Consider the following 14,726-nt stretch of genomic DNA (forward strand, 5'->3'; position numbering starts at 1 on the left):
TGATTTTTTTTTTTAATATTTTTGATAAAAAAAAATTGAAATTAAAATTAAAATTTAAATAAGAAAAAAAGAGTGAAAATATTTTTTTTTTGTTATTATAATTTTTTTATTCAATGAATAATATTTTCTATTTTGGTTTCTTTTTTGGTTTCATTTAATACGAAAAAAAGGAAGTAAATTCCAATATTTTTATAAACCAAGTTATTTTTAAAATATTTTAAAATAATTTGTATTTATAAAAAGAATAATAAAAAGAAGTAAATTTAAAACGAAAAAAAAAATAAAAAAAAAAAAAACAAAAGAAGGAAATAAGAGAAATTAAAGATCATCAAATTCATATGAATGGAAGTAAGATTGAAATGATTACAAATGGAATTGATGATATTAACATTCAATCAACTGTTGCACATGGATTTGATTCATATAATAAAAATGAAAATAAATCAAATAATAATAAAGCAACAAGAATTAATAAACCATTTAAAGAACAAACGATTCAATTTATTAGATGGTTAAGAAAATCGTATGTAACAGGAATTGTAATAGTAGTTGATATTTTAATGAATTTATTTTTATGTATACTTAATATTATTGATACATATTTTGATAAACCAGAAGAAATGAAACCATTATTATATATTGAATTTATTGTAAATTGTTATTTATTAATATCATGGATGTATGAATGTATTGTAAATTTACATATTCAAAGATTTATGCTTCCAATATCATTATCTATTCTTATTATTACATTTATACCATTAGTTTATTATGTTATTACAGAAGAATCAATATTTCATAATTGGGAAAATCATAGTCATGTTTATTCACTTTGTTTCTTTAGAGTATTATATCTTGATTGTTTACTTTCTGAAGCATTAGTATATTTTTGGGTTGGTGAAAATCAAAAATTATTTCATATTGTAGATAAAATATCAAATACTATTGTATTTCTATTGTCTTTACTTTATTTTTCTGCTTCTATTTTTCATTTATTAGAAGGATTTAATCCATCAAATAGTTTTCATCATTTTCATAATTGTTTTTATTTTTGCGTAGTAACAGTTGTTACAGTTGGATTTGGTGATATGTATCCACAAACTAGTCTTGGAAGAATTTATTGTACATTGTATATATTAGCTTTCTTTTTTATATTTCCAATGAGACTAGGTCAAATTATTACTGCTTTAAATCAACGATCACAATCACGATTATTTTATGCTAATAAACATGTTCTTTATACTGGTGATTCACATTTACTTCCATATTTTATTCCTAAAATTAAAAGTGATATGGTAGCATTATTACCTAAATTTGATTATCGTGTATTATCAAAAAGAAAATATAAACGTTTTTTTTATAATGGAGACGCACAAAATGAATTTGATTTACATCAATCTAATTCAGAAAAAGCAAAACAAGTTATTTTAACATCAGATGGAAATGACCAACTTACTTTTTTAAGATGTAAAACATTATTTCAAATATGTTCATGTCCAATATTCGTTTATATTAAAAAACCTGATTTATTTAGTGTATTTAAAACATTAGGAGCAGAAGTATTATGTGAAGAATATGTTAGATTAATGTTAGCTGGTGAGATGTGTGTTCCACATTATATTGATGTAATGAGGTCATTATTTTCAATTAAAACACGTAAAATTCAAATTAATTTATTAAGAAATTTTAAAACACCACAATATTTTATTGGTAAAACTGGAACAGAAGTAGAAAAAATAATTATGAATGAATTAGGATGTGTTATTGTTGGAATTATGTCAGGAGATAGAATTGAATATTTTAATTGTTCAAAACAATTAGATGCAAAAGATAGAATATTTATTATTTCAAGTGAAAGTAAATATCAAAGAATTAAAGAACAAAAAATATCATCAGTTATTAATTCTGATATTTTTATTTCAGAAGAAGAACCAACAAAAATTATTAAAAACCAACAACAAACTTTTCATAAAAAGAAAGTTATGTCAAGTTGTATTATTAATAAAGTAACAAGTTCATATCATAAATTAGTTGTTGGATATCATCGTGGAGTTGAATTAATTCTTAGAAAATTTAGAGAACGAAATGATGATTTATTAATAATAGCAGTAAGAGATTTAAAAGAAATTGAAGCAGATTGGAAAGTATTAAGTAATATTGAAAATTTTTTTGTTATAATTGGAAATTTACATGAAGAAACATTTTATGAAAAATTAAATATTATGAAATCAACAACAATAATGATTTTACCAAGTGATAGACTTGGAAAAGATGAAAGTGATGTTATAATAATAGCAACAATTGTACAATCAGTAATAGAAAAGAAAAAAATATTATTAGAAACAGAAAATGAAGTAAAAATGAAATCAACACCTAAAATAAAAATACCAATAATTTGTGAAATTGAAAAACAAGAAAGTGAAAGATTTGTTAAGGATTTTGCAACAACATTTTCTAATTGTTATGCACCAGAAATGATTTGTAATATGGTTCGTTATAAATTTAATAATAGAGTATGGCTTGACTTTTCTACAGTAACAAGTGATGTCTCAGTTGTTAGTGTTCAAGTACCTCCTGAAATGGTAAATTATCCATTTCAATTAATTTTTGAATTTATGTTAGAAAAAAATGCAAAATGTCTTGGAATATTAAAACAAAAACATGGAAAATATCATTTATATTCAAAAAAGAATTATTTATTACAATCAAATGATATTTTATTTTGTGTTGTAAAACAACGTGAAATTAGAACAGTTAATTCAAAAATATCACATTTTAGTCCATCTGTTTCATGTTCTCCTTCATCATTTGGATTAATAAATAGAAATATAAATCGTTTAAGTCAAACAAAACCAGTAGTTATTAATTTTAAAAAAGATGTTGAAATAAATCCATTTGATAGTTCATCTTCTTCTTCAGATGAATGAATATATTTTTATTATCTTCTTTCATTTCTACAAATAATACATTTTTTCTTATTTTTAATTGATTCTTTTATTTTATTATTCTTTTTTTGTTTATGTCTTCTATTAGTTTCTTCTTTCTTCTGAACATTTGACACCGAAGTATTAAGAGTTTCTTTTTTTTATTAGAACCAAATTCATTGTAATCTAAACATTCTTTTTACTCTTACGAAGTAAACGGAAGTTTCTTCCATTTAATATTTGAAGAGATATTAAACCGTTTAAAAGAATAAAGAATAAAATAGAAACAGAAATAATCTACTTAAAGGAAAAGAATAAAATAAAGGAATTTCAAATTACAAAAGAATGACTACAACTATTACTCATGACTTATTCAAACAAATGCCAAAAGCTGATTTACATCGTCATTATGATGGATGTATTAGACCAAGTTCTATTATTGAAATAGCTAAAGAACAAAACATAGAATTACCAACATATGATTTAAATGAATTAAATAAATTAGTAATGATGACTAATGATTGTGAGTCTCTTGTTCAATATTTAAAAGCTTTTGATATTATTAATTTAGTATTACAAACAAAAGATAATATTGAACGTACTATGTTTGAATGCTGTGAAGATGCATATCTTGATGGATGTACTTATGTAGAATTTAGATTTGCTCCAATTCAAAGTACAAATAAAGGATTATCAATGAAAGAAGTAATGGAAGCTTGTATTGCTGGAGTTAAAAAAGCAGAAAAGAAATATGGTATTGTTGTACGTTTAATTGTATGTGCAATGAGACATTTAAGTGAAGAAGAATCATTAAAAGCAGCACAATTAGCAGTAGAATTTAAAAATGATCATGTAGTTGGATTTGATCTTGCAGGTCCAGAAAATGGATTTATGCCATCAAGACATAAAAAAGCTTGTCAATATGCATTTGATCATGGAATTCATATTACTATTCATGCAGGAGAAGCAGCAGGATATGAAAGTGTTGATGATGCAATTAAAAATCATGCAGAAAGAATTGGACATGGAGTAAGATTATTAGAAAATAAAGAAACAATTAAAAACGTTATTGAAAATAAAGTTATTGTTGAATGTTGTTTAACTAGTAATATTCAAACTAAAGCTATCAATAAAATGGAAGATCATCCAATTTTACAATTAATGGAATTAGGAATTCCTTGTACTATTAATACTGATAACACCACAGTTAGTTCTTGTTCTTTAAGCGGTGAAGATGAATTATTTACTAATTTATTTGGATTCTCAAATGAACAAATAGTAGAATTAATTATGAATTCTTTTAGAGCTGCTTTTATTGAAGATGAATCAATTAGAACGAAATTAATCCAAGACGCTTATACTAAAATGAGACAACTTAAGGTTATTGTCTAAATTGATCATTGTTCATTTTTTTAGATTTCTTTTTTTTTTTTTAATTAAAAAAACTTTATTATTTAATACTTCTTTATTATTAAAAAATAAAAAAAAATATCTTTTTATTTAAAATTTAAACTACTTTTTTTTTTAATTCTCTTCGTTACTATTTGTCAGTACTATCTTTAATTGCACACTTGTGACGTCAGCAAGATTAACTTATTTCACCATCCCTTATATCTTTTGACTATAGGAATGTGTCTTATGAAATATTCTTACTTCTTACTCTTGTGTCTTTCTTTCTTGACTTTCCTTTATTTTATTATTTCATATTCTTCAGAACTAAGATGGCATGTCTGAAACACCAAATACAAACATTAATATAATTCATGTTTTGAATCTCCCAGTTATTACCTGATTATGACAGTGTATTTGAATTAGAAATGTATTAGGTAAAACTGCAAAGGGTGGAGCAAGATATTATGATAGAATATTACATGGATGTAATATAAGAATCTACTGAAGTGTGGGTATGACTAAAAGAAAATTAAACATAATAATATAGTGGGAATGAAATAGTCTCTTCTCTCATTCATAAAATAAAGAAAAATGAGATTATTTAAAATTAAGTTTGAATTCAAAGAAGAAGATAAAAAGAAGGAATAAGCAGAAAGAAGTTTGAGAAGACATTAATAGGAAAAAATAAAACAAAGAAGTGATTTTCTCAATTTGCAAGAAAAACCAAAATGATATGTTTAACAAAAATATTACTCTTTTTTAAACAACGAAGAGATGGGATTAATCTCCCCTAAACTAGGAAGAATAGATGAAAAATCTATTAACACTTAATTAATTACTTAATTCTTAATTCTCTTCGTTACTATTTCTCTTTTTTATTAATTTTTTATTCCTCCATTCTTCTAGAAAACAACTAATTTTTTTGTTTGATTTGAATAATGTCTTCAAATCATGAATTTTTTACTCAAAAATTATTAATAATAATTTGAAATTAAGTGACGTGTATTTGCAATGGAAAATATTTGAATGAGTTTCTTGAATTTGTAACGAATCTCGTTCTAAACCTTCTAACGTTTTAATAAAATAAATTCTAAATTAAATACTTAAATTCAAGTTGTTTTCTATAAGAATCAAATAGAAATTCACCCAATAGACTTTGACAAAAAAATAAAACAAGATAATTCATAATGCTTCGAAAGATTCTTAAAAATTATTTTTACTTAAGTATAAGAGAAAGAATTTCGTTATCAACAGCAATACTCAAAAAGAGAAGTGGAAATGAAAGAAGATATTACCAATAAGAAAAAAAAAGAAAATACTAATTGACTCTTTTTTTTAATGAAAAAAAAAATATTATTGTATAAACTTTCAATTCATTTAATTATTACTCTTCTTTATGGGTAATAAAGTCTCTCAACAACGTAAATTACAAGCTACACCAATTAATATAATGCAATTTGATCCTCCTATACAGTTTGAAGTTGATATGGATGGAATTGATACATTGGATAAAAACTCTGAAAACTCTACTTCTTCTTCTACTAGACAATATCATTTGAATAAATCTTCAAGTGATCTTGATAGTTTTATTCCTTCAAATAATGCACGTAACCGAATGACTTCATTTAACTCTTCTGGACAAACTTTTGATCATATTCATCCCCGAAATAAATTAAAACGTTTTCAAAGTTGTGTGTTTCAAGAGTCAAAAGATTTAATTAGAAAAGATAAGAAATTAAAACGAATACTTCCTAGTAATAGAACTGATCCAATTTTTATTGCTTTAGAAGGATGTCCTAAATCAGATAATTACTCTTTTTCTTCTTCTCTTACATTTCCTATGACAAATCCTATCTCATCTCCAATCGTAAAAAATACTTTTGGAGCTGCAAAAATTAATGAATTAAAAAGTTGGACTGGAAAAAGAGACTCTCATATTATTTATTCTTCTAATTCAGATGAATTGTCTTCAAGAGAACTTAATGCTAAGATTTGTGGAAAAGAAAATATTATGCTTCTTGTCATAACAGAATCTGGAGATATTTTCGGTTGTTATGATCAAACATTAATCCCATATATAAATACTCATAGAACTGTTATAAAAAGTGAAGAATTCATTTTATTCGTTTTTGACAGTTATGGAAATACTGCTTTATTACAAAAAACTTCATTAGGTCATTGTAATGATAACAACCCTCTTGTTTTATTTGATTGTTCTGAAGATTTCCATGTTTTTGAAATTGATAATGCTTTTACTTTAGAAACAAATGGTTACATTCATGTTCAAGATGATATTTTTGAAAATTATGATTTGATTAATGGAACAATTCAATACCCACAACAATATTTTACTATGGATTTAAAAATTAACCATCTTATTGCTCTTCAGTGGATTTAAATCCCTTGTTTACATAGCCTTTTAATTAAATTTCATATTATTATTTTTATCTTTTACTTATTCATTTTTCTTTTCTAAATTACACTCAATCATCCATTTCGATGATATTCTGTAAAATAAAAAAAAAAAAAGAAATCAATTATGATTAACCTTATTTTTTAGGTTTTTCATCATGTTGAGAAGTGAGCGAATCAGTTTCTTCAACACGCTTTATTTCTATTGAAATAAAGTTTTTGCAAGCATGCTCGACTTAAATGGTTCCTCAATTAAGTTGCTGCCTGACTTTTATTTTGATTTTAATGAGTAATATAATATTTCTCATTCTTTATATTGTTGTTTTAAGGAGAGTATATCCATAACTTACTGTTATAGCTCATCTCCTTTTACCTTCGACACCCCTTAAAGAAACCCTATTCCTTGATAATATCATTATGTTTAATTTTTGTGCAACAATATCAATTATATATGCGTCTTCTTTAATAAATGATAATTCTTAATACATAATACCTCCTTAGTAAATAATAATCCTTATAATTAATAATGAATAACAATACACCTTAATGAATAATAATCTTTTATTATAATCACTTCTAATAAATATTAATAATAATAAACAGTTAGTGTTGAATAGATATTATCTCACCAAAGGCACGTCATGACCAGACGATAACTGGGAGATTCGAAGCATGGGATTATTTTAGGGTTTCGTGTGGTGTCTCTGACGTGCCATCTTCGAATCTCGATGATATTCTGTAAAATAAATAAAAATAATTTTTTATGTTTATGAGGTATAAAAATACCACTTGGTTATAGTTTGTTTTCTTTCTGTAACTCAATAAAGATTTTTTGCTCTCTGTCATTTTTTTTTCAAAATAAAGACAAAGACTTTGGTTATTGTATCTTTTGTTTCATTTGTTTATGTAATTGTAAAATAATCATTTCTTTTAAAACAAGTAAAAATTATAATACAAATATTATCTCTTACAAAATTTAATTTCTTAACACATTTGTAAGAAATGGTTGTTTAGGTGGTGGTACTTTAAAAACAATAAAAAGAACAAGTATCTAAGTAACTAAAATGAGATTAAAAAAGGGTAAGTAATAAATATATTTACAGACTAAGAAATGTCTTATTCAACTTCATCAATAGATTTGTTTCTAATGTATGTCTTATTTCTAAGGTATTGGTTTAATAGATAATGTTTTTATATACTACCAGAAAAAAATAAATAACCTGATTATTAAACGAAGAAAATTTAAGATTCATAAAGTTTAATGTGAAATTATGAGAAAGGACAATAAAATAGAGTTATGAAAGATAAGATTAGGAAAATGAAAGAATAAAGAAGAGACAAAACAAAACATAAGAAGAAGATAAAGAAAATAAAAATGAAATATTATTTGAACATTAGTCAATTTCTTTTATTCATTTTATCCTTTTTCTTCTAAATTAAAAAAACCTCAAAGAAGAGTCAAAGAATAAACAATAAAAAAAGAGAATTAAAAAAACAATTAAAAGTTATTCAACATATGACTGATAGAAATATTAAGTTTCTTGTGGATGAGATGCATAGTAAATTATGTACTTGGCTTCGATTACTTGGTTTTGATAGTAAAGGAAGTAAAGACTATGAAGAGAAATATGGTAAAAGTGTAATGGATAAATACCTCATTATAGAAGCGTTAGAAGAAGGAAGAGTCTTATTGACAGGAGACAAACAAATGTACGAAATTATTATTGATAAATCTAAACGTCAACATAAAGTCTTACAATATAAAGGGAAAGAAATTCCACATGCTGTAAAAATTAAACAAGACACTCCAATAAATCAATTAATTTCATTACATACAATTATTCCATTAGATTATGAACTAAATTTTAATGAAATGTGTTGTTCTGTTTGTGGTGGTAAAAATAAGAAAGTAGAAGATAAAAAAGAAATTAAAGATAAAGTGTTAGAAAGTGTTTATAATGAAGTTAATGAATTTTGGATTTGTTCCAAATGTAACAAAATTTTTTGGATTGGAAGTCAAACAAAGCATATTATTGAAACTTATAATAAACTGATAAGTAGTTTAAATGATAAGATTGAATCTAATTAATTTTTTTTTAACTTTTTTTAAAAAATTATTTTAAAATTTAAAAAAGGAAAAGTAATTGCATTTCATTCAATTATTATAATTAATCAAATAAACAAATAACTATCTAATAACACTATTGTTATTGTTGATTATCTTGAAATTTCTATAAATTTTATTGGAAAGTATTTTCTCTCATATGAAATTTAAAAAGAATTAAATATAAAAATATCAATCAATAACATTATTTAAATGACAAAAATTAATGAAAATAAAAAAAAATTTTAAAAAAAATTTTGTATTTTATTTTTTATAATGAGAAATAAAAATTTTTGAAGGATCTTTAATTATTAACTTTTTTATATTTTTAAAATAAACAAAATTTAATTCTTTTACTTCATTATCCAAAGTCATTTAAAACTTTTCTGTAGAATTTGTACATAATACTATTAAACATCTTTAATTTATAAAAAAAAAATAAACAACGTTAATAACTTTTTTTGTTTTAGTCATTTCTTTATTTATGAAAAAGAAATGATTCAGTAACATTTTATTATTAGTATTTGTATGAAAAAAATTTCATAAATAATTAACTTTTTTTAAATTAAAAGGAATGTTAATAGATTGTGTGTTTTTATAATACATTCAATTTTTCTATTTTTATCTCAGACAGTTAATAAATTTTTTATATTTGTATTATTTTTAGAATTTATTTTGTTTTGTTTCTAAATTAATTAACCGCTTTTTGCTTTGAATTGGGTTGTTTTATTTTAGATAATAATTTTTAATAATATTCTTTAGTATTTTATTAATTTAACTAATCTCAAAGGTAAACAAAATTGGAAAAATGATATTCTATGAGATAAAAATAGAAAAAAAACTAAAAATAAAAACATGAAAGTTTAAAGAAAAATGTAGAAGAAAATAGAAAAAAAGAAAGATTTTAGGAATTATTTTTCATGAAATAATCACTTTTAGGATGAAAAGACAAGAACTTGTAAGTGTTCATTCTAATAAGAACAAATGAGTTTTATCTTTGCAAAAAAAGAGAGCATTGGGAAACGATATTTCAAATTAGTTAAAAATCAATTAAAAGTCTGTGATGGTTCAAAATATCTTCTTATTAACAAATGTAATTTTAAATTTTCTAATGAAAATGAAAGTACTGTAGAATTAAATGTTAATGAACAATGTAATGATACTTTAATTCTTGCAAATACTGGTAAAAAAGAAATAACTATTTCTTTTGAAAAAGGAAAAAATTCAAACAAATATCAACTTGAACCAGTGCCTGCAATTTATAAACTTAAACCAAATGAAGCTCATGATTTTACATTGAGAATGACACCATTATGTACTTCTAAAATCAATGAAACACTTTATGTTGTAGCACAAAGTAAAAAAGAAGGTATTGAAAAACAAAAAATCCAGATAGAGTTTTCAACAAAAATAAGTGATTATATTGATAATTGTGATATTGATGAGAGAGAATTTTTAGGACTTAATGAATACAAAGATATGATTTGGAGAGGGTATTGTCGTGGTAAACCAGTTATAATTGACTATCGTACTAATGAAGATCATCAATTATTTGAAAGAGAAGTAAAGGTTCTTGAGTCTATGAAATGCCCAACAATTTGTTATTTTTATGGAGCATGTCATTTACCTCATCATGAATGCTTAATTTTTGATTATTATGAACTTGGTCCATTAAATAAAATTATCTCAGAAAGAGAAATACCATCTGAAAAAATTAGAGCAAAAATATGTTTTGATGTTGCCAAGGCATTATTTTATATGCATGAAAATGGAGGAATTCATAGAGATGTAAGATTAGAAAATATTTATGGTATTTCTTTAGAACCATTAATGGAAGTTAATGTTAAACTCGCTGGGTTTTCAAAGGCACGAACATTTAGTATCCAACGGAAAGATAAAGAAGAATTTTCTGAAGAAACAGGAACTTCAATTTATATGTCACCAGAACTTCTTCAACATGAAAAATATGATACAAAAGTAGATGTTTTTGCATTTGGAGTAACAATGATTCAAGTAATCAACTGGAAAATTTATAAATCAAAAGAATTATTAATGACTGCTTATGAACAAGAAAAAGAATTTGGTAATGATTTCCTTTCAAGTGAATTAAAAGATATAATTGAAAGGTGTTTAGAAAAAGAACTAAATAAACGAGCTACAATGGGTGATGTTGTACAATTATTTAGAGAATATTTTTCATAAAAATATATAACAAATCATACCTCATTTTTATAATTATTTGTAGTTAATTCAATGATTTATTTAATAATTTTAATGATTTATAAGTTTGACTTTAACTAAAAAAAAATGAATTACATCCAATATTTCTTTATCCATTCTTTAAGATTTGTAATATCAATGGTTTTACCACATTCAATGATTTTATCACAATCAGAAATTCTATCAAGACGTAAATTATTTGGCATTTTTGGATCTAGTCTAAAGTATCTCTCACCTAATAATTCATGACCAATTACTGTACTCATATTTCTTCTTGCATATTGGAATAAGTCAAGAGTTCTTGGTGCCCATTTTAAGAATCCAGCTTTTTGATATTCATTTTGGTCAATATAAGGCATATTTGGTGCTCCAGTAGAAATAGAAAAGCAAACCACATCTTTTGGTTTTAAATTAATTCCACCATTTCTACCAAAAAGTACAGGAAATGCACAAGTGACTGGATTATTTTCAAATAAAGCACCGTCAAGATACCCTTCATAAGAATCAAAATATATAGGAGCAGAGGAAGATCTCATACAAGCATCAACTAATTTAATATTACTATTTTCTTCATTAAAATTATTAAATAACACTGAAGCCATTCTTGGGGCTTTTGCACAAACTGAAATAAAAAAAACATTTCGAGGTAAATCACCAAGTCTTCTATCTCTATAAAATACTTGAAGATATTTTAACATATATTTAGATGTATATAATGGACCGTAAACCCCTCCTCCAATTCTTCTTATAAAAACATATTTTGTTATTAATTCAAATAATCTAATTGCTGTTTTAATATCACATCCTAATGCAAATTGTGTTGATAATAAACTTGATGCACTAACTCCACAAAAAAGTGATGTACGTGCAAGAAATCCAGGAAACTCTTCTTCTAATCTATCTAATACATATAATTGCATTAATGCTTTAACACCTCCTCCATCTAATGAAATAATTCTATATTTTCCTTCAAACAACTGATTTTTAATATCTTTTGTTGCCCACATTGTTCCAGTACTTTTATAATTAATTACAATTGCATTATATTCTGAATAAAATTCTGCATCTGTTTTATCTTCTAATGAATACCATCTCACTTTTGGTACTTCAATTGTTGGTGGTCCTTCACAATTTTGTGCTATCTCTGGTAATTTAGATGTTGCTACAGAAAATGCTTCATATGACTTTTGTGGGTTTGGACTATTTGATATTACTCGTAAAATATTTGAATCAAATTGAACATATTTTATAAGAAGTTCAATATAACACGGAAATAATTGAACAATTAATGAAAATGCACTTTCTTTAAAACAATTTTCTTCATTTAAAATTTGGTGTTTCTTTTCAATAACAAATTTTAATATTCTTTCTAAATACTTTTCTTTATTTTCATTTTTTGTTATATTATTATAACACATTTTAATTATTAAATGAAGTCCACATTCTCCTTCTTTTGTTTTTTTTTCTAAAAGTTCAAGTGAAGGTAATTCTTCTTGTTCTATAATTCTTTGATAATCTTCTGTTTTAACTTCACTCATCCTTTAAAAACAAAATTTCTAGTTTCTAGTTTTTAAGAAAAATACTTTTCTTTTTTTTTTTTTTATTATTTAATAAATAATGTTTTGTATGACATTTTATTTCTTATAAATAATAAAATTAGTATAAAAAAATAAATTATAAATTATATAATAAATTAACTAATAAATTTATTTCACCTCTTAAAAGTAGTTCTTTACATAAACAATGTCTATTCAACAGAAAATCAATGATATTGAATTAGAGTTGTCTAGAACACAAGTAAATAAAGCAACAATGCACCATATTTGCTTATTAAGAGGAAAATTAGTTAAATATCAAAAAATGTTAGCTCCAACTAAATTTGAAAGTTGTATTACAGGAGAAGAGTTAAAAAGTTTTGAATATGGAGATTCTCGTGTTGGTATTGTTGGAATGAGTGGAGTAGGAAAAACTACTTTATTTGAACTTATTAAAGAAGAAGATGCTGATGGAAAATATGAGTCTAATGGGTATAAATACATTCCTGGAATAATTGAAAATGATGGAAAAAAGCTGGAATTAATTGACATTCCTGCAATTAATGATAATTCTAATGGAAATAAAGGAAAGAATAGAAATAAAATAGGACTTGATATCGCTAAAACATGTGATTTATTAATTATTCTTTGCGATGGAACAAAAGAAGAAGAATTAAAAGATCTTCTTGTTAATCAATTAGAAGCAGTTGGTATTAGAATCAATAAGAAACGACCTTCCATTAGTATTGAAAAAAAAGAAAGAGGAGGAATTAAATTTATCAGTTCATGTGAACAACCAGATTTGACAACAGATCGTGTGATTGAACTTGTTCAAAAGGAATTTCTTATAGAAAGTGCTGAAATTAAAACAAATGAAAGAATCACTGAACAAGACTTAATTGATACATTAACTGGTGATGTAAAATACATTCAATGTCTTTTTGTTTTAAATAAATGTGATGTTTTGGATGATGAAACAAAAGAGACATTAACAAATGAAAAGTCATGGTTATGTATTTCTGCTGATGATGGAGAAAATATAGATGTATTATTAGAGAAGATTTGGGAAATTATTGGGTTGTTTAAAGTTTATCCAAAGACAAAAGCAGGAGTTATAGATCTTGACCATCCAATAATTTTATCTTATCTCACCTCTTCTGTTGAATATTTTTGTTTTAAATACAACAAATCATTATTAAATGATTTTAAATATGCCCTGGTATGGGGTAATAGTGTTGCTCATTCACCTCAACAAGTTAACAAAGACCATTTATTACAAGAAGATGATACTGTTCAAATTTTTACTAAATAATTTTCTTTTTAAAGTAATTCTTTTTATTCCTTTTATTTCATAAAGAACAAATTGTTAATTAAATATTTCAGTATTTATTTAAAGAAAATAAACGGTATATATGACAAAATAATACAAACCCTGATTTTATGAAAAAAATTTAAAAGAAGGAATTTGATAAAAAGAAGAATGTACAAATTTGATAATGCAGAAATTGAGAAAGAACAAACAACATTGCATATTCCTAAAGATTGTTATTTTTATTTAACAGGACATTTTCAATTTGAAGTATTAAAAGGAGATGTTTATGTTAATGGAATTAAAGCACTGAAAGGAAATCATTGTATTGAACAATCACATTTTAGTCCAGCAATACCATTTGTTTGTAAAACTAATGCAGATATTCAATTTAAACCATTAACAACAACTTGTGAAGAATTGTATGAACTTCCAAATTCATATTTAATGAAAGAAACAACAAAAGAAGATACATTACTTTCATCAAATGCATTTACATTTGGAGGAATAAGAATTGTTAATAAATCATTAGCAAATAAAATGAATATTCCAAAGAATTGGAGAAAAGTAATTCAACGAATAAAAAATACAGCAAAACAAGGAGTTGTAAGAGTTGGAGTTGTAGGAGGAAAAGGATGTGGGAAATCAACATTTGTTAATTTATTAAAGAATTCATTAGTTGAAGATAATAAAGTATGTATAATTGATGTAGATCCAGGACAACCATTTTGTGGTAAAATAGGAACATTTTCATTAATAATTTGTGATAAACAAAATTTTAATGAACCATATATTTCAAAAACATTTTATGAAGAATATAATTTTGTTAT

At 24.1% G+C, this 14,726-nt stretch overlaps 8 protein-coding genes across 8 annotated transcripts in view, besides 2 other annotated features; 7 read left to right on the forward strand and 1 right to left on the reverse strand.

Annotated features, from left to right (window-relative positions):
• Positions 1-338: 338 nt before the first annotated feature.
• Positions 339-2,927, forward strand: EHI_014310 (calcium-gated potassium channel protein, putative; the record flags this gene model as incomplete). Its single annotated transcript, XM_649991.1, has 1 exon — positions 339-2,927. The coding sequence occupies one exon, from the start codon at positions 339-341 to the stop codon at positions 2,925-2,927; it is 2,589 nt and encodes an 862-aa protein (XP_655083.1).
• Positions 2,928-3,269: 342 nt separating this feature from the next.
• Positions 3,270-4,316, forward strand: EHI_014320 (adenosine deaminase, putative; the record flags this gene model as incomplete). The annotated part of the gene is made up of 1 exon (XM_649990.1): positions 3,270-4,316. One exon carries the CDS (start codon positions 3,270-3,272, stop codon positions 4,314-4,316), a length of 1,047 nt encoding a protein of 348 aa, XP_655082.1.
• A 326-nt stretch (positions 4,317-4,642) lies between these two features.
• Positions 4,643-5,157: a repeat region.
• Positions 5,158-5,712: 555 nt separating this feature from the next.
• Positions 5,713-6,714, forward strand: EHI_014330 (uncharacterized protein; the record flags this gene model as incomplete). Its single annotated transcript, XM_649989.1, has 1 exon — positions 5,713-6,714. One exon carries the CDS (start codon positions 5,713-5,715, stop codon positions 6,712-6,714), a length of 1,002 nt encoding a protein of 333 aa, XP_655081.1.
• A 114-nt stretch (positions 6,715-6,828) lies between these two features.
• Positions 6,829-7,454: a repeat region.
• A 790-nt stretch (positions 7,455-8,244) lies between these two features.
• Positions 8,245-8,817, forward strand: EHI_014340 (uncharacterized protein; the record flags this gene model as incomplete). The annotated part of the gene is made up of 1 exon (XM_649988.2): positions 8,245-8,817. One exon carries the CDS (start codon positions 8,245-8,247, stop codon positions 8,815-8,817), a length of 573 nt encoding a protein of 190 aa, XP_655080.2.
• A 999-nt stretch (positions 8,818-9,816) lies between these two features.
• On the forward strand, positions 9,817-11,034 carry EHI_014350 (protein kinase domain containing protein; the record flags this gene model as incomplete). Its single annotated transcript, XM_649987.1, has 1 exon — positions 9,817-11,034. The coding sequence occupies one exon, from the start codon at positions 9,817-9,819 to the stop codon at positions 11,032-11,034; it is 1,218 nt and encodes a 405-aa protein (XP_655079.1).
• Positions 11,035-11,144: 110 nt separating this feature from the next.
• On the reverse strand, positions 11,145-12,590 carry EHI_014360 (patatin-like phospholipase, putative; the record flags this gene model as incomplete). Its single annotated transcript, XM_649986.1, has 1 exon — positions 11,145-12,590. One exon carries the CDS (start codon positions 12,588-12,590, stop codon positions 11,145-11,147), a length of 1,446 nt encoding a protein of 481 aa, XP_655078.1.
• A 205-nt stretch (positions 12,591-12,795) lies between these two features.
• EHI_014370 (GTP-binding protein, putative) lies at positions 12,796-13,899 on the forward strand (the record flags this gene model as incomplete). The annotated part of the gene is made up of 1 exon (XM_649985.1): positions 12,796-13,899. The coding sequence occupies one exon, from the start codon at positions 12,796-12,798 to the stop codon at positions 13,897-13,899; it is 1,104 nt and encodes a 367-aa protein (XP_655077.1).
• A 168-nt stretch (positions 13,900-14,067) lies between these two features.
• The window catches only part of EHI_014380 (uncharacterized protein), a gene marked incomplete at both ends in the record, with an annotated part of 1,503 nt that continues 844 nt past the window's right edge, over positions 14,068-14,726 (forward strand). Inside the window, one exon of the mRNA XM_001913509.1 lies at positions 14,068-14,726. This exon is cut by the window's right edge and continues 844 nt beyond it. Within this exon, the coding sequence (XP_001913544.1) occupies positions 14,068-14,726 (659 nt within the window).

This window comes from Entamoeba histolytica, genomic scaffold (genome assembly GCF_000208925.1).
Source record: "Entamoeba histolytica HM-1:IMSS scf_1104750516447 genomic scaffold, whole genome shotgun sequence".
Classification (NCBI taxonomy): Eukaryota; Evosea; order Mastigamoebida; family Endamoebidae; genus Entamoeba; species Entamoeba histolytica.